This window comes from Microcaecilia unicolor, chromosome 4, assembly GCF_901765095.1.
Source record: "Microcaecilia unicolor chromosome 4, aMicUni1.1, whole genome shotgun sequence".
NCBI classification, from domain to species: Eukaryota; Metazoa; Chordata; class Amphibia; order Gymnophiona; family Siphonopidae; genus Microcaecilia; species Microcaecilia unicolor.
The window spans coordinates 224,127,788-224,147,316 of NC_044034.1; the positions used below are offsets into that span (position 1 = coordinate 224,127,788).

Genomic DNA, 19,529 nt, shown 5'->3' on the forward strand with positions numbered 1-19,529 from the left:
AGTCCTGACAAACTGGTTGAGAACCATTGCCCTAGACATTAACTGTGCTTGTGGCTTCTACTGAGTAATTGTGCCATGCTATAACTGGACCAATTTGTACTTTATCTTACCATTGGATTATCAGTGGTTAATGTTGTAGAATTTCCCCTTCTTCCATTGCCAGACTCAAATTTTAAATTTGGAGTGAACCTCAGGAATCCATAGACTCTTTTTCTTGCCATGTGCCTCCTTCAGAGTTTCAACTGGAGAAACCTCTCAGTGTTCAGCCAACCAAATCTTCTCTAGCCGATGTTTCCCCTGCTTTAGTGAAGAACCGTGGCTCTTCTTTTCCTCAGTGTTTCTTGGCACGTTAAATGATAGCCTATCTTCAGGAATAGTTCCAGTTTTCTGGAAGATTTCTGTAGTCCATCCCCTTTGAAAACAGAGTAATTTGGACAAGCACACTTCTGCTAATTAGCAACTGATTTCTAATCTCCTCATTTTTGCAAAATATGTGTAACAATTCACACATTTTGGGAAAAATAATAATACTTTTCACACAGGATAATCAGGTTTCTGAAGCTGTGGCATCTGTAGACATAAATATTTGGGGTGGCAACGAGGGGGGGCAAGCTAGGTATGTGGGGGGAATATAAAAACAACACTTCCATACATAACCCCCTTTTCCCCTCCACTTTTAAATTAGCAATCTTCTGTACGTAAAAGAAACCCTCCCCTCTCTTGCCTGTTTAAACTACCTGGTAAAATCATCATTATATAATTGATAGCATCATTCAACAAAGTTTTTTTGTGGATGTGAAAGTTGGATTCTCTGCGATTGGTCAGAATCTCAATATAAACCTTGAAGCTCCAGTTCTGTATCACAAACTCCATATTCTCCAACAATGAAGCTACCCCCTTACAACTAGCCATACAAAAAAATATTCAAATTATGACAATCAACTCAGGAACAGCACACGTTCCTTCCACTGCCAGATACTTTGTTTAAAGTACATGGGGTTTTGTTTGTGTGAAGACTCTACTGCAGTGCTTCTCAACCCAGTCCTTGTAGCACACACAGCTGGTTGGGTTTTCGGGATATCTACAATAAAGATGCATGAGATAAGTCTCTGTATACCAAGAACGCACTGTATGAAAATCTCTCTTCTTCTTCATCATCATTATGGATATCCTGAAAACACGATTGTCTCTGTGTGCCCAGCACTACTCTACCAGAAGTGGAGGCCCCACTAATCCTAAGCATTTTTATTTTTCAAACAGGCCAGGCACATTGAAAAATAACACAAAACCCTGCAAAAAGGCACTCAAAACCTATACAGGAAACTTACAAAACCATAATAGCCCTAACCCACCTATGAAGACAGGCCCTAGAGCACCAAAATAATCTGCTACTGGGAAACTGGAACAAGATGGACTGTTACAGTGTCAGGCTTCTCACGGAAGCACAGGGTTTGTGAGCCCAGTGGCAGGCAAAACCACCCCCAAACCAGAGGCAAGGCAGAACAGGACTGGAACCCTGGACTGGAGTTGCGGCAGAGGCAAACAAGCTGGGACAGGCAGAGCAGGAACAGCTAGACTTCACCTACGCTTGACCACCGTTCCCCAGGAGTTGAGCCCCTGGGTGCAGGCGGCCGGCAGGACTTACAGGACAGGGCAGGAACTGCATACCAACAGGAAACACACAACAGAGTCAGGACTAAAAGATGCCAGGCAGCCAATAAGACAGAAACACAGACAGGTGAGAATCAGGACTGAAAGCTGTCAAGCAGCCACTAAAAAGGAACACAGACACAAGACAAGGAAATGCAGACCAGAAACAAGACTAGGAACTAAGCAATAAAACCAAAGCTAACTACACACAAACAAACTAGAACCAGGCAAGAAACTCAGACTAGAACTGGACTAGGCAGAAGTGCACAGAGCACACCCACATACCAGGGACCTTAGACGATGCAAAGGCAAACACAGAAGATTCCAGATGGCTAATAAAGCCCATCAGCAGCTGAGGTTCAGATGCAGGAATCACAAGGCAGCTACGGGTGCTGTTCAGGCACAAACAAGAAAAGCAAGTCTGGCAGCCTAGAAGATCCGGACCGGACTGGGCTGAAGTCTGGAACGTGTGACAGTTCATAGCAGCCACCGGTTCTGGCCACCAGAGGGCGAGGTGAGCACAGACAAGGAAACAGTCACCACCGTGACGTACAGATTTGTACACAGACACATCATGCCAGCAGAATCCTTCACCTCAGTTGCAGATGCAAGACATGAGTCTCACCTGATACAAAGTAGGGAACCACAAAAAAAACATGTAGACAAAAACTGAAATGGAAATAAAACTGAAAGCAGAGATACCAGACTCTGCATGTTGTGTAACACCAGAGAAATAGAAAAAAATGCATGTCCTCCTATACAGTTCAAAACAAAGTCAACAGATGTATATTCTCAACACCGGCATAATTCCATCACTAAACTGAAAATAAAATCATTTTTCCTACTGCTGTTGTCTGGTGATTTTATTATTCTAATCATCTTGTTTCCAACCTCTGGTTCTGCTTTCCTCTGTTTATGTTTCCAGGGCCTCCTTTCCATTTGTTGTTTGTTTTCTCACCTCCTTTCTTCTTCACCTCCTGCCCTATGTCAATTTGGCACTGATCTTTCACATTCAACGTTCTTCAATTTTTCTGCCTCTTTCTCAGATCTATCTAGCTTCCCTTCTCTTTATGTGCAGCATATTTATCCTCTTCCCTTCTCTTCGTGTGCAGCATATTTCCCCTTTTCCCTTCCCTTTGTGTGCTGCATATTTCCCCTCTTCCCTTTCCTTTCCTTCCCTTCGTGTGCTGCTGCATATTTCCCCTCCTCCCATCCCTTCGTGTGCTGCGTATTTCCCCTCTTCCTTTCCTTTCGTGTGCTGCGTATTTCCCTTCTTCCATTCATATGCCTTTCCCCCCTCACCCTTCCATTCCATTCATGTGCAGCCTTTCCCTGCCCCCCTCCCTGCCCTCCTATCCAAGTATAGTTTTTCCCCTCTCCCTCTCATTCAGACAACTTACCATGGGATGGTAAAAAGTCTTGCTCCCGCACTGGCTCCAGCACACCATTGCACTGGAGGTGCAAAGGGGGTGCAATAACAATATCTCTGTTCTGAAGAGGTGCTGCTGAAATTATGGTTCATCGAGATGTTCTTTTGATCCAATCAGATCCGAGTGCAGCGTTTGATATAATAGACCATACCATCATGTTACTTTCAAGGTTAGAGGAATCGGATGTTATGGGAGTGACTTTAAATTAGTTCTGCTCCTGCTTCACAAACCAAAGATTAGATGGTTTATCTTTTGCTACATATCCTATTGATTTTAGACTTTCACAGGGGTCTGTCCTTGCCCCCCATACTATTTAATGCATTTGTGGCACCTTTAACAACGCTTAAACAGGACCTGGGTTTTACTGCATACTTGTACTCAGATGATATTCTGTTTCTTGTGGTCCATAATAGTTGGACCACAATAAAAAAACAATGGACATAGACTGAATAAGATCTCAGAATAGTTCAGTATTTACAAACTGACTGTTAACACGTAGAAATGTGAAGCAGTTTGGTTTCTAAAATCAAGGTCCCCTCCTTTCTATCCATATTTGCTTAAAAATCCTATTCAGGTTAAAAGTTTCCTTGAGAGTTGTATGGGATAGTAAACTTTCTTTTGCTTGTATTTAATATTAATTTAATTTATTAGTATTTATTTACTGCCTTTTTCAAGAAATTCATTCAAGGCAGTGTACAGCAAGAATAAATTGAACATAGGCAGCAGACAATTACATCAGTAAAAATGGCCTCCCCGTGGAGGTGGTGGAGTCGAGGACTGTTCCAGAATTTAAAAAGGCATGGGATAAGCATGTGGGATTGCTTAGGAACAGGAAGAATTAAGGGTTACAGAGGATGGGCAGGCTGGATGGGTCATATGGCCTTTATCTGCCGTCATGTTTCTGTGTTTCTAAAAATGTTCAAATAGCAATATATCATATGGCATAGTATGTTACTGAAATTGTCAACACAGTATACAATTCAACAAGCTCTTGTTGGTTTGAGGAGGATTCGATCCATTGGACAATATCTGAATGATAGAGATTTGAAAACAGTGCTTCATATGTTGGTTATCAGCCACTTAGATTATTGGCAGTCCGGTCTATCAGATAAAGACATCAGCTAATACAAAATATGGCGGTAAAAATACTTATAATGCTAGGAGATCAGATCATGTTATCTTATTGCTTCAAGAGCAGCATTGGCTTTCCTATATTGTATGTATTAAGTTTAAGGTACTAATTTTGGCATGTTGTACCTTGCATACTGGAATCCCAAGATATCTACACTCTGTTTTAACTCCGTGTTGCCCTTCAGGTATCCTTTTTTCATCTGAGGCACAGCTTAGACTGGATAGTACTAGGTATACTGCCTTTAAATATCTCACACCTTTCTTATGGAGTGCTCTTTAGAATGAAGTTATACAAGGAAAGTTATTATAAAAAATGTAAGGGTCCTTTCACTAAGATGCACTAATGGATTTAGGGTCCTGTTTACTAACGTGCGCTAACATTTTTAGTGCAAGGTAAAATTTAGTGTGTGTGTCTAGTGTTAGCCCGTGCTAAAAATGTTAGTGTGTCTATAGCGTGGCTTAATAAACAGGACCCTAAGTGCGCTAATGATAAGAAGTCCATTATATTCTTATGGGCGTCTTCATTTAGCTTGTGCTAAATCTGTTAGGACACCTTAGTAAAAGGACCCCTTAAGGTGGGAGTTAAAACTTTGTCATTTCAGATGACTTGGACATTTTTGAGCATTTGTTGGGGTTAGCTTGCAATGTGGGTGAAGAGAGCAGGGCCCTGGACTTTTCTATACCTATCTTTGTTGACGTTGTTCTACTGCCTTCCTATCTCTAATGAATCATGTTTTTATGCACAAGCTTATGTGTCATTTTCTTTGTTTTTTTCTTTCTATATTTGTGGTTTTGTTTACTAGTTTATTATTATATTGTAAACTGCTTTGATATTGTAGAGTGAAGATTAGTATATCAAATCTTGTGAAATAAATCTAATAAGTTCATTTCTTATAAGGCCAAGATTTTTTTTTTTCATTTCATTCTATTCATGTCTGCTTTAGAACACCTTTCCCAGGAACCATCCAAAGCAGTGCTCATAATATAAGTCCTTTATTGTCAAAGTGTGTAATCATTTTAATCATTTATGTTCCTGGATTGTTTTAAAGTTTCCTTGGCGTATCCTGCTTTAAGGGGCTTCTAGTAGAGTGAAACAATAGAAGGGTCAGTGGTATTTCTTTTTCCTTCCCTCCCACACAGCCATCCTAGGTTTCAACCCTCATGGACAGGCTATTGTCTAAACTAGGAAACAGAAAATTGTGCAGAATGAAAGTACCATATATTTACAAATACAAAACTAACCCTACTAAAAATGTTTTTGATATCAGGGCACAGCATCCATGACTTTATCATCAGGATACTCAAAGTGCAAGGATTCCCTTATGACATTCTGGGTAAACTGTGGCTTTGACACTTATTCATAATTTCATTTTCTTCTTTTTAGACTGAAGACTATAACTACAGAGCAGAAGTTAAGAAACTTATTCCACATTTGAAGTTTTTGGATGAGGTGCCCGCAGAGCAGACACGAATCCTGCCTTCTATTACTATTAACGAGGACTGGCTCATGGTGAAGGAGTCTATTAAAGATGGCTGTGCAGCAGAACTCTTTTCAAGTTTCGGTACAGCTCTAGTTTTTTTTTTCTATAATAATAGCTAAAATCTTTTGTACCATCAAAACAATTTTAGGTAATTCAGTTGTTGTTAAAATTATGGGGTCCTTTTACAAAGGCATGCCAGTGGTTTTAGGGTGCACTAATGATGCCTATAGAAATGTATAGGCGACTAATGTTTAGCACCTGCTTTTTTTTTAACCTGCGCTAAAAACGCTAGCGCGCCTTTGTAAAAGGGCCCCTATGATCTCTGTTTCTTTCCAACTTTTTTAGAGGGCATATTAATGTTTAAAATTTGTGAAAGCTCCTTCTTTGCCATCACTCCAGCATTAGCCATCCATGCTGAAGTCTGGTCCTAGAGGGTTGCAGTTATATCCTATGAATCAAGGTACTTTGCATGTTTTGGAAACTTAAAAACCATATCCATATGTGTTCCTTGATATCTGGATTAAGTATCCTTCATATACTCACCTGCTGTTAATCACAAGAATTCTACACTAGTGTAGCTGATTTCCTAAGCACCATTTCCTTTCTGGTCATATACAAGGGCTAGAATGTAAATGGAGAGACCACATTTCTTACCTTCTCAGACCTGAGGGGGGTGTGAGAGAAAAACTTTTAGGCCAGATGTAAATGTAATGATTTACTAGGATTTGGGCTCTCTCTCTTTTCAAACGTTTCTCTGTGATGGAGTACATAGAAATTTACCAGTTCCCTTAACAACATTTCCTCACAGAGCCACATGCCTTAGTCGAGGTACAGCTGGAAAAGGGGGGGTTGGGCAGCCTGATAAGCATAGTCAGGCCAGAGAAGCCTCTAGCTCAGTGGTTCCCAAACCTGGTCCTGGAGGCACAGTGAATGGAAATCTCTCTCCTGAATATTCATTGTGAATATCCAGAAAACCTGACTGGCTGGGGTGCCTTCAGGACCAGGTTTGGGAACCACTGCTCTAGCTTATGCCTTCATCACATACGTCCAAGCAGCAGAAGCTTAATTCAGGTAGGCCAAGTTTTACCTTGTAACCTTGTGAAACTTGAGACCTTAAGCCAGGCCTGGTTTTAATTAACCTTGAAAACAGACTAGTGTACACTGAGACTGTGGAGCCCTGTCAGGAACAGTGCTGCCGAAGATTATAATTGAATTCAAAGGTATTTTTATTCTTAGTTTATCACTCCTGTGAAGGGAAGAGGCTTTAAACCTATAAGTCTAGCTCCATCTCTACCTGTTTTCAAATCTATGCTGAAAACCCACCTTTTCACTACTGCTTTTGGCTCCTAGCCACAATTGCCCTCCCCTTGTCCCTTCCTTCCTTCTCACCCATTACTTCCCTCACCTGTAACTGTCTTGTCTGTCTGTATTATTTAGATTGTAAGCTCTTTTGGGCAGGGACTGTCTCTTTGTATCAGGTGTTCAGCGCTGCGTGTGTCTGGTAGCGCTATACAAATGCTAATAATAATAATAAACATTCTTTTGAATATAAAGTGTTTTGTTTTACTTTCATCCCTCTGAGTGGCAATGTGTGTTGAGGCATTTCGCCCACACACTTACATAAGTATTGCCATTGGGAAAAACCAAGAGGGGCATTTTCGAAAGAAACGTCTAAGTTGGGATTTAGATGTCTTTGTAAAACATCCAAATCCGGAGGTGGGAAAAAGCTCATTTTTTAAAAAAGATGGACGTCCATCTTTCGTTTCGAAAATACCAAGGACGTCCTCGGATTTGGACATCCTTAGATTTGGACGTTTTTGACTTTTGGCGATTTTTGAAACCAAGACATCCAAGTCAAAAACGTCCAAATGCAAGACATTTGGACGTGGGAGGAGCCAGCATTTGTATTGCACTGGTCCCCGTGACATGCCAGGTCAGCAATTGGGCACCCTAGGGGGCACTGTAGTGGACTTCATAAAATGCTCCCTTTCCTTGTGTGCTGAGCCCCCCAACCCCCCCCCCCCCCGCCCCCAAACCCACCACCCCCAACTGTACACCACTACACCTTACGGGTGAAGGGGGACACCTAGATGTGGGTACAGAGGGTTTCTGGTGGGTTTTGGAGGGCTCGCTGTATCCTCCACAAATGTAACAGGTAGGGGGGTATGGGCCTGGGTCCACTTGCCTGTAGTGCACTGCACCCACTAAAACTGCTCCAGGGACCTGCATGTGCTGTCATAGACCTGAGTATAACATCTGAGGCTGGCAAGTAATATTTTCAATAATGTTTTTGAGGGTGGGAGGGGGTTAGTGACCACTGGGGAAGTAAGGGGAGGTCATCCCTGATTCCCTCCAGTGGTCATCTGGTCATTCCGGGTACCTTTTTGTGCCTTATTCATAATAAAAACAGGCCCGGGTGAAAACGTCCAAGTTGTAGTCATGGACGTCTCTGCTTTTTTCGATTATGATTCAAAGACGTCCACGTCTTAGGAACACCCAAGTCCCGCCTTCACCACGCCTCCGATAAGCCCCCTTGAAATTTGGACGTCCTTGCGACGGACTTCAGTTAGAGACATCCAAAATCGGGTTTCAATTATATCGATTTGGACGTCTCGATGAGAGATGGACGTCCAAGTGCCGACTTATGTCACTTTTTTGAATGTCCATCTCTTTCGAAAATGATCCTGCAAAGGTCCATCATGCCCAGCATCCTGTTTCCAACAGTGCCAATCCAGGTCACAAATACCTGGCAAGATCCCAAAAAAGTACAAAACATTTTATACTGCTTATCCCAGAAATAGTGGATTTTCCCCAAGTCCATTTATTAATGGTCTATGGACTTTTTCTTTAGGAAGCCGTCCAAACCTTTTTTAAACTCCTCTAAGCTAACCGCCTTTACCACATTCTCTGGCAGTGAATTCCAGAGTTTAATTACACGTTGAGTGAAGAAAAATGTTATCCGATTCGTTTTAAATTTACTACATTGTAGCTTCATTGCATGCCCCCTAGTCCTAGTATTTTTGGATAGCGTAAACAGATGCTTCACATCTACCCATTCAACTCCGCTCATTATTTTATAGACCTCTATCATATCTCCCCTCAGCTGCTTTTTCTCCAAGCTGAAGAGCCCTAGCCGCTTTAGCCTTTCCTCATAGGGAAGTCGTCCATCCCCTTTATCATTTTCGTCGCCCTTCTCTGCACCTTTTCTAATTCCACTATATCTTTTTTGAGATGCAGCGACCAGAATTGAACACAGTATTCGAGGTGCGGTCGCACCATGGAGCGATACAACAGCATTATAACATCCTCACACCTGTTTTCTATACCTTTCCTAATAATACCCAACATTCTATTTGCTTTCCTAGCCGCAGCAGCACACTGAGCAGAAGGTTTCAGTGTATTATCAACGACGACACCCAGATCCCTTTCTTGGTCTGTGACTCCTAATGTGGAACCTTGCATGACGTAGTTATAATTCGGGTTCCTCTTTCCCTCTTGCTCACACTGCTACATTCTCACTTATTTAAATGAGGTAGATCCAGCTCAGGTTTTGGCTGCGTAAACATGATCCAGTCCAGGATCCCTTTGCTTAACTCCAGGCTTATGTCATGAACTTTCTCCTCTGACCTAAAACACTTCAAGTATCTCCTTATTTGGCCTCTATCACAGGCTTTCTTGAGTCCAAGAGAGAACTGAGAATAGACACTATCAAATCTTTTTTTTCTTGTTTGTGGTGCCTCAAGACTCCAGTGCAAATAGGATTATAACCCGAAACAGGCTAAGAACCAAGGGACATAGGTTCAAATCTTACTTCAGCTGTTTGTGATTTTTTTTTTCAACTGTGAACCTGTTAGAGACAGAAAAATACCTACTGTACCTGAATGTATAAGAAACCTGCATGCCTGAAGGCTATTGAAGCAGTGGGCATTCAAGTACAGAAGGTATTTTTCTGTCCCTGGGATGGAATTTGAACCTATCTCCTCTTCTCAGCCTACTGCTTTAACCATTTAGCTACCCCTTTTCTCTGCATATGTGGCCATTTTATAACATGGACATTCCTGTGTTGTCACAATTAACATCCATGTCCCTTATTTTGCCCTGTTCATAGTTTGGATGTTTCAGTTTATGAAATGGTTGTTCATGCTGGATGTCACCAATACACAGACATCCATTTCTCATGTATTTTAAGGCAGGTATGTCAGCAGATCTCGTTCTAAAATAGATGAGAAATCGACGTCCATATGAGACGTACTGACTTGGACATCCTTATTTTGAATGGGACGTCCTTTTTAAAATGCTATTCTATAATCTGTTTTGAGCTGCAGTGTCCAGAATTACAGTATGCGAGGTGTAGTCTAATAATTCCTATTATTCTATTTGTTTTATTGACCACCATCACACACTGAGCAAAACATTTCAATGCATTGTCCACAGTGACACAGAGATCCTTTCCGTAGAAGGTGACTCCTAATGTGGAACCACATTGTATAGCTGTAGTTTGAGTTGTTGTTCCTGATGTGCATCAATTACACTTCTCCACATTGTTTCAGATACCCAGTTTTCCAAGATCCTCCTGCAATGCTTTGAAGTTGTAATTTTTTTTTGATTCAGCCAATTAGTAAAACCTTATATTTAGCAATTCAGGTATAAGTTTGCACACTTGACTCGAGAACATCTACACAGCACAGGGAGAGGACAAACTCCAATACCCATGCTTTCAAACTTTAGGAGTATCTGAGAGTCATGAATACTCAGTAGGCAGGGAAGTAAAGGGAAGAGCCACAAAAGGGAAAAGGACAGCAGTTGTCTTTGAAGCATTTAGCATTAATCCATTACAGGAAAGCAAGTTTGAATGTTATTTAGTTTATGTGAGATTTCAGAAATGATGCAAACTGATTGTGAAGGAAGAGAGAATAAGAATTGAATATCATTAGCATAGATGTAAGAGATGAACCCAAGCATCTGAAGGAATAGAATCAAAATTGCAAGAAACATATTAGAGGATGGGTCCCAATACTGAGCCATGGGGAATTCTGATTATTTTTTAGATAGTGAGACCAAAGGGCTTGAAATGATCTGTCTTGTAATTAAGAGTGATACCATAATAGGACTGAACCCAAGATGCAAAGGGCAGCCAAACAATGAAGAGTGGAATGGTTGAAGTCTAGAGAGAAAAGAACCTCGTCACCTCTATCAAGGATTGTAGGCACGTAGAGTGCCTATTCCAGTAATGTGTACTGGGTCAACTCCCACAATATAGGTTTTAATGCCATCTTTGGGTTTTTGTACATGGAGAGAGAGAGAGTATAAATTATTTTACCTATGCTAATAATATACAGTGGTGGAAATAAGTATTTGATCCCTTGCTGATTTTGTAAGTTTGCCCACTGACAAAGACATGAGCAGCCCATAATTGAAGGGTAGGTTATTGGTAACAGTGAGAGATAGCACATCACAAATTAAATCCGGAAAATCACATTGTGGAAAGTATATGAATTTATTTGCATTCTGCAGAGGGAAATAAGTATTTAATCCCTCTGGCAAACAAGACCTAATACTTGGTGGCAAAACCCTTGTTGGCAAGCACAGCGGTCAGACGTCTTCTGTAGTTGATGATGAGGTTTGCACACATGTCAGGAGGAATTTTGGTCCACTCCTCTTTGCAGATCATCTCTAAATCATTAAGAGTTCTGGGCTGTCGCTTGGCAACTCGCAGCTTCAGCTCCCTCCATAAGTTTTCAATGGGATTAAGGTCTGGTGACTGGCTAGGCCACTCCATGACCCTAATGTGCTTCTTCCTGAGCCACTCCTTTGTTGCCTTGGCTGTATGTTTTGGGTCATTGTCGTGCTGGAAGACCCAGCCACGACCCATTTTTAAGGCCCTGGCGGAGGGAAGGAGGTTGTCACTCAGAATTGTACGGTACATGGCCCCATCCATTCTCCCATTGATGCGGTGAAGTAGTCCTGTGCCCTTAGCAGAGAAACACCCCCAAAACATAACATTTCCACCTCCATGCTTGACAGTGGGGACGGTGTTCTTTGGGTCATAGGCAGCATTTCTCTTCCTCCAAACACGGCGAGTTGAGTTCATGCCAAAGAGCTCAATTTTTGTCTCATCTGACCACAGCACCTTCTCCCAATCACTCTCGGCATCATCCAGGTGTTCACTGGCAAACTTCAGACGGGCCGTCACATGTGCCTTCCGGAGCAGGGGGACCTTGCGGGCACTGCAGGATTGCAATCCGTTATGTCGTAATGTGTTACCAATGGTTTTCGTGGTGACAGTGGTCCCAGCTGCCTTGAGATCATTGACAAGTTCCCCCCTTGTAGTTGTAGGCTGATTTCTAACCTTCCTCATGATCAAGGATACCCCACGAGGTGAGATTTTGCGTGGAGCCCCAGATCTTTGTCGATTGACAGTCATTTTGTACTTCTTCCATTTCTTACTATGGCACCAACAGTTGTCTCCTTCTCGCCCAGCGTCTTACTGATGGTTTTGTAGCCCATTCCAGCCTTGTGCAGGTGTATGATCTTGTCCCTGACATCCTTAGACAGCTCCTTGCTCTTGGCCATTTTGTAGAGGTTAGAGTCTGACTGATTCACTGAGTCTGTGGACAGGTGTCTTCATACAGGTGACCATTGCCGACAGCTGTCTGTCATGCAGGTAACGAGTTGATTTGGAGCATCTACCTGGTCTGTAGGGGCCAGATCTCTTACTGGTTGGTGGGGGATCAAATACTTATTTCCCTCTGCAGAATGCAAATAAATTCATATACTTTCCACAATGTGATTTTCCGGATTTAATTTGTGATGTGCTATCTCTCACTGTTACCAATAACCTACCCTTCAATTATGGGCTGCTCATGTCTTTGTCAGTGGGCAAACTTACAAAATCAGCAAGGGATCAAATACTTATTTCCACCACTGTATTATATTTTTCTTTTTTTAAGATAAAGATGACATTAATATGATGATTGAACAGGGATTATCCTTAAGAACATAACATAAGAGTAGCCATACTGGGTCAGACCAATGGTCCATCTAGCCTTGTATCTTGTTTTCCAACCAGTGGCCAAGCCAGGTCGCAAGTACCTGGCAGAAACCCATTAGCAGCAACATTCCATGCTACCAATCCTGGGGCAAGCAGTTGCTTCCCCATGTCTGTCTCAATAGCAGACTATGGACTTTTCCTCCAAGAATTTGTCCAAACCTTTTTTAAACCCAGATACTCTAACCGCTGTTACTATATCCTTGGCAAAGAGTTCCAGAGCTTAACTATTTATTGAGTGAAAAAATATTTCCTCCTATTTGTTTTAAAAGTATTTCCAAGTAACTTCCTCAAGTGTCCCCTAGTCTTTGTACTTTTGGAATGAGTAAAAAATCGATTTACTTCTACTTGTTCTACACCACTCAGGATTTTGTAGAACTCAGTCATATCTCCCCTCATCCGTCTCTTTTCCAAGCTGAAGAGCCCTAACCTCTTTAGCCTTTCCTCATACGAGAGGAGTTCCATCCCCTTTATTATTTTGGTCACGCTTCCTTAAACCTTTTCTAATTCCACTATATATTTTTTGAGATATAGCGACGAGAACTGAACTCAGTACTCAAGGTGCAGTCGCACCATGGAGCGATACAAAGGCATTATAGTATTTTCGGTCTTATTCACCATCCCTTTCCTAATAATTCCTGGCATCCTGTTTACTTTTTTGGCTGCCGTCACACACTGAGCAGAAGATTTCAGCGTGTTATCTACAACGACACCCAGATCTTTTTCTTGAGTGCTCTAACCGCCAAGGTGGACCCTAGCATCAGGTAACTATGATTCGGATTATTCTGTCCAATGTGAATCACCTTGCATTTGTCCACAATAAATTTCATCTGCCATTTGGATGCCCAGTCTTCCAAGTTCCTAAGGTCTTCCTGCAATACTTCACAGTTCACACGTTTTTTAACAACCTTGAATAGTTTTGTATCATCTGCAAATTTAATCACCTCACTCGTCGTTCCAATTTCCATATCATTTATAAATATGTTAAATAGCACTGGTCCCAGTACAGATTCCTGTGGCATTCCACTGTTCACCCTCCCCCATTGAGAGAAATGACCATTTAACCTTACACTCTGTTTTCTGTCCAATAACCAATTCCTAATCCACACCAGAACCTCGCCTCCTAGCCCATGACTCTTTAATTTTCTCAGGACTCTCTCATGAGAATCTTTTTCAAAAGCTTTCTGAAAATCTAGATACACTACATCAACTGGCTCATCTTTATCCTCATGTTTATCACGCCTTGGTGAGGCAAGACTTTCCTTGGCGGAACCCATACTGACTCTGTCCCATTAAACCATGTTTGTGTATGTGTTCTGTAATTTTATACTTTATTATAGTTTCCACTGTTTTGCCCGGCACTGACGTCAGGCTTTCCGGTCTGTAATTTCCTGGATCACCCCTAGAATCCTTTTTTAAAAACATTGGCCACCCTCAAATCTTCAGGTACTATGGACGATTTTAACGACAGGTTACATATCACTAACAGCAGATCACCAATTTCATGCTTGAGTTCTTTGAGTACCCTTGGATGTATGCAATCCAGTCCAGGTGATTTACTACTCTTTAATTTGTCAGTTTGGGTCAGTGTATCTTCCGGGTTCACTGAGACTTTTCAGTTCCTCCGCATCATCTCTTTGAAAACCAATTGCAGTACGGGCAAATCTCTTACATTTTCTTCAGTAAAGACAGAAGCAAAACATTCAGTTTCTCGGCAATGGACTTGTCCTCCCAGAGCGCTCCTTTTGCTCCTTCGTGATCTAACGATCCCACAGATTCCTTCGCAGGCTTTCTGCTTCTGATGTACCTGGAAAAGTTGTTACTGTGAGTTGTAGCCTCTGCAGCAAGTTTCTCTTCATATTCTCTTTTAGCCTTTTTTATTAATGCTTTGCATCTGACTTGCCAGTGCTTATGTTGCTTCTTATTTTCTTCATTTGGGTCCCTTTTCCATTCTTTAAAGAACAATCTTTTAGCTACAACCCCTGGGTGGTCTGACCAGACCACTGTTTTAATTATGCACACCAACAAAAACATTTTCGTGTGCTACTGGGCAAAAAACATTTGTCCTATACTAAATTCAGTGTGCGTATTCCAAATCCGAAGTCAGAATTGTTGTAACACGTCAGGAAATTTTGTTATGCATAAGTTTGCCCAAATGAATTGAGCACTTGGAAAGCATTGAATATTTTTTTTACAGAACGAGTTTTACTCCAACAATTATCTGATCTACATCAAAGTTTTCGTAGTAATCAGTATATGAAAATGTAATGGAATAACAAAATTTCAAAAAAGTCTCATATTCCAGTTTAAAAGTCTTCCTTCAGCAAGGCCCAGTAGTGTTAAAAGTGTTTCAGGCATCTTCTTTTGCGTTTGTGACCTGTCATATTTTCCCGTTGCAAAAACCAGCAGTACTCCCCCATCATGTTGGGATTCCAGCGGCCTTGATATCTGTTCTCCATTGTAGAAATGTCTTTATGGAACCTCTCTCCGTGTTCGTCACTTACGTGTCCCAAATTGGGTGGGAAAAAGTCAAGATGGGAATGTAAGAAATGCATTTTCAATGACATTCGGCAGCCAAGATGTTCATATGCTTTAAGCATGTTGTCTACTAGTTCAGCATAGTTTTCAGCACGTCTGTTCCCAAGGACGTTCTGCACTACTAGCACAAATGCATCCCAAGCTGCAAGTTCCAGAGGGTTGAGTTTTGTTCTGAATGTGTCAACATGCATTAGTTTGTTGATTTCAGGGCCAATAAAAATTTCGGCCTTTATTTAAGCCTCAGTTTTCAGTGTGCTAAACATCTCCTTCAAATACTGGAAGCCATTTCCATCACGATCAAGTGCAATTACAAAATTTTTTATTAAACCAAGTTTAATGTGAAGTGGTGGAAGATAAACTTGAAGTGGATCGACCAGTGATTTGTGTTGTACATTGTACCGACCAACTGTGTGCCCGACTCTGAGAGGCCACTGTCTCATTTTGTAATGATTTTTGTCAATCATGACTGTTCCATAGGCACAAGAAACACATATGCTTTGTGTACCCTAACTGTAAGCCAAGCAGCAGTGCTACCACTTTCAGGTCAGCACAAATATTCCATTTATGTTCAGAGTATTTGATCATTTTCAAAATTAACTCCATAGAAGCATGGGTCTCTTTCATTCCAACCCCATGAGCCAATGGAACAGATGGTCTTTCGTTACGATTGTGCAACAATACAGCTTTCAAACTCGTTTTGCTAGAGTCTATGAATAGCCTCCATTGATTGGGAACATGTGTACCATCTAACTCCATGATAAGACCATTTACATCAGTACAGAAACAGACATCACTTTCCATTGCATAGTGTGCAGCTAACTTAGTGTGTCAATGACGAAAGTGTGAAGTTGTGGTGCTTCGTTGTAACAAATTCCATTCCCAAAGTCTAGAAGCTAGCAGTTCTGACTTTTCTTTAGATAATGACAGATCTCTTACCAGATCATCTAAATCTGATTGGCTCAGCAAGTGCAGCTGACCCTTCAGTTGTTCTGGATTAGGAAATACATCATGCCAATCAACATCTTCTTCATCAGGATCAGAAGTGTCAGTTTCAATTGCTGTTCCTGCTGCAGGAAGGGCAGGCACTGGATTCTCTACATCGTGTGGTACTGGTTTAAGAGCAGACTCACAGTTAAGATACACAATTTGTGACTTGTTTCTCTTTGAATATCCGGCGATTTTAGTCATGCAAAAATAACAGTCTGAATAGTGATTTTTCTGCTTACGTGAAACCATCAGCACTGCAAAAGCCATTCCTTTCCTTTTACCATTCAACCACTGCATTAGCCCAGAGTAACACAAAGTGCAACAAACATGAGGTGCCCAGCTTTTATCTTGATCTCCAATTTGACAGTCAAAGTAATACTTGTAAGCAAGGCGCACTCGCTTTGTCAGATTCTTGCGCTGATCATTAGTAGTGCATTTGCCACATATGTAGCAGAAATTGTCCGGATCGTTAACACATTTGTGTCTATCCATCTTGCCTTATACTTACTGCTGACATCAGCCAATAGACCTGTCTGAGCGCGTCCGGACAGGTCCGTTGGAATATTTCCAATATATAATGCATTAATATTATAAGTGAATAGGCGTTGCATGTATAACTTAAAATCTAGACTTGTCAGGCAAATTTGGAGTTAATATTTGGAATCGGCGGGTTCAATTTAGTATAAATCACATGCTTTTCTCTCAGTAGCAAAATCATTGTTGTGTTGTGATCTCTTTCGCCATAGATACCTCCCTCCTGCCCATCAGAATCAAATCAATCCTACTGTAGGAATTGTGTGGTGGTGAGTAAAATGTGTATTCACTCTGTCTTCTTGTTCTATGATGCCACACTGTAACTCTTTCATAAACTGCTGGAGTCATCGTCTATGTGTTTTAGCCCCGGTGAGTATATACCTTTAGAGGAGTCCAGGGTAGGGTCTACTGTAAGGAAGTCACCTCTAGTAATTGTTACACCATTCCCAAAAGTCTGAAACCTCTCTCTAAGGTGACAATAGAAGGCTCCGTGATTAGTATTAGGGCCACATATACATCCTATATCCATTTATACAACCTCCATCCTTATTTTCAGGAATAAGAAGCATTCCCCCCCACACACACACCTGATCCCCGTCCATTCCCTGTACTTCTACCCTATACCTACTAGAAATTAAGATGCCTACTCCCCTACCTTATTTGCAGCTAGATATACATACAAGTAATATTTATTATGCAATAAGGGTTCCAGACTATCTCTTAAGTGTGCTTCTGTACTAACAATATGTCTGCCAATGATCGCTTTGCTTCTTTAAACAACAGGCTCCATTTTTGCGTTTAATTTAGTTCCTTCACATTCATTGTCTGTATTCATAATCGTTTAGCCATATTTAGAATTGTAGTAGTCAAGATTCACCTCTTCATTTTGCCCAGGATAACGTATCCCATCCCACTACCCGACCAAACCACTCATCCTCCCAACCCCCTACCCCCATCACAGGTCCACGTAACCTCTACCTGCTTTGAGTACTATGACTCACAGCCTCAACCCGCTATCCCTTAGCCCCACCACACCCACGATTACCAAAACTCCCTTCCACTGCTCTGCTCATATGTACGTGCATCCCTTTCAACCATGCACATCTTATCACTCTTATACCATCAACTCTTCCGTATTACAAAGTACAACTCCCCCAACCACCTCCCTCTCAGCAAATAGCCAATATCCATTTATTGTCTTTATCATACCCTTCCAAACTTCCCATTCCAAATTCAGTGCCCACTCCCCATCTCGTGGCCTTTGTAAATAATTTAATCCTCAAATATCAGGGTAAAGTTCCATTTAGTTCATAAGAACGTAAGAACAGCCATACTGGGTCAGACCAATGGTCCATCTAGCCCAGTATCCTTTTTCCAGCAGTGGCCAATTCAGGTCACATGTACCTGACAGAATCCCAAATAGTAGCAAGATTCAAGCAGTGACTTTCTCCATGTATGTCTCAGTAGCAGACTATGGACTTTTCCTTCAGAAATTTGTATAAACCTTTTTTAAACCCAGATACACTAGCCGATGGTGGTACATCCTCTAGCAACAAGTTCCATAGCTTAACTATTCGTTGAGTGAAAACATATTTCCTCCTATTCGTTTTAAATAAATTATCATTTAACTTGAGTGTCCCCTGGTCTTTGTACTTTTTGAAAGAGTATTTTATAGACCTCTATCATATCCCACCTAAGCCATCTCTTTTCCAAGTTGAAGAGTCCTAACTTCTTAAGCCTTTCCTCATATGAGAGGAGTTCCATCCCCTTAATCATTTTGATCGCCCTTCTTTTAACCTTTTCTATTTTTGCTATATCTATTTTAAGCTACGGTGATCAGTATTGCGCACAACACTCAAAGTGTGGTTGCACCATTGAGCGATACTGAAACATTATAATATTCTTTGTCTTATATTCTATCCCTTTCCTAATAATTTCTAGCATTGTTTGCATTTTTGGCCCGCTGCCACACACTGGGCAGAAGATTTCAGGGTATTGCCTATGATGACACCTAGATCTTTTTCTTGGGTGCTGACTTCCTAAGGTGGATCTTAGCATCAAATAACTATGATTTGGATTATTCTTTCCAATGTGCATCACTTTACATTTGTCCACATTAAATTTCATCTGCCGTTTGGATGCCTGGTTTTCCATCTTCCTAAGATCTACCTGCAATTTTCACAATCCACATGCATTCTAACAACTCTGAATAGTTTTTTGTCATCTTCACATTTAATCATCTCACTCATTGTTCCCATTTCCAGATCATTAATAAATATGTTAAATAACACCAGTCCCAGTACAGATCCTTGGGGCACTCCACTATTCACTCTCCTCCACTGAGAGAATTGACCATTTAACTGTACCTTCTGTTCTTTTATCCAGCAAGCTATTTCTAATCCATAAACGAATATTACCTCCTATCCCATGACACTTTACTTTTCTCATGTTGACTCTGTCCCAATAAGCCATGTTTGTCTGTTTTCAGTGATTTTATTGTTTATGATATTTCACTGTTTTTCCCATCACTGAAGTCAGGCTTACCGATCTGTAATTTCCTGGATCACCCCTTTTTAAAAACAGGCATTACATGGCCACCCTCCAATCTTCAGGTACAACAGATGATTTTAACAGCAGTTTACTGATCACTAACAGCAGATTTGCAGTTTCATATTTGAGTTCATTCTATATCATAGGGTGTATGCCATTCGGTCCAGATGATTTACTATT

The 19,529-nt window shown here is 41.2% G+C and overlaps 1 protein-coding gene across 1 annotated transcript in view; it reads left to right on the top strand.

The window, feature by feature from the left end:
* LRRC56 (leucine rich repeat containing 56) overlaps positions 1-19,529 on the top strand; it is a 407,692-nt gene that overhangs the window by 186,329 nt on the left and 201,834 nt on the right. Inside the window, exon 9 of the mRNA XM_030201285.1 lies at positions 5,596-5,773. Within this exon, the coding sequence (XP_030057145.1) occupies positions 5,596-5,773 (178 nt within the window). The remainder of the gene's footprint in view (positions 1-5,595; positions 5,774-19,529) is intronic.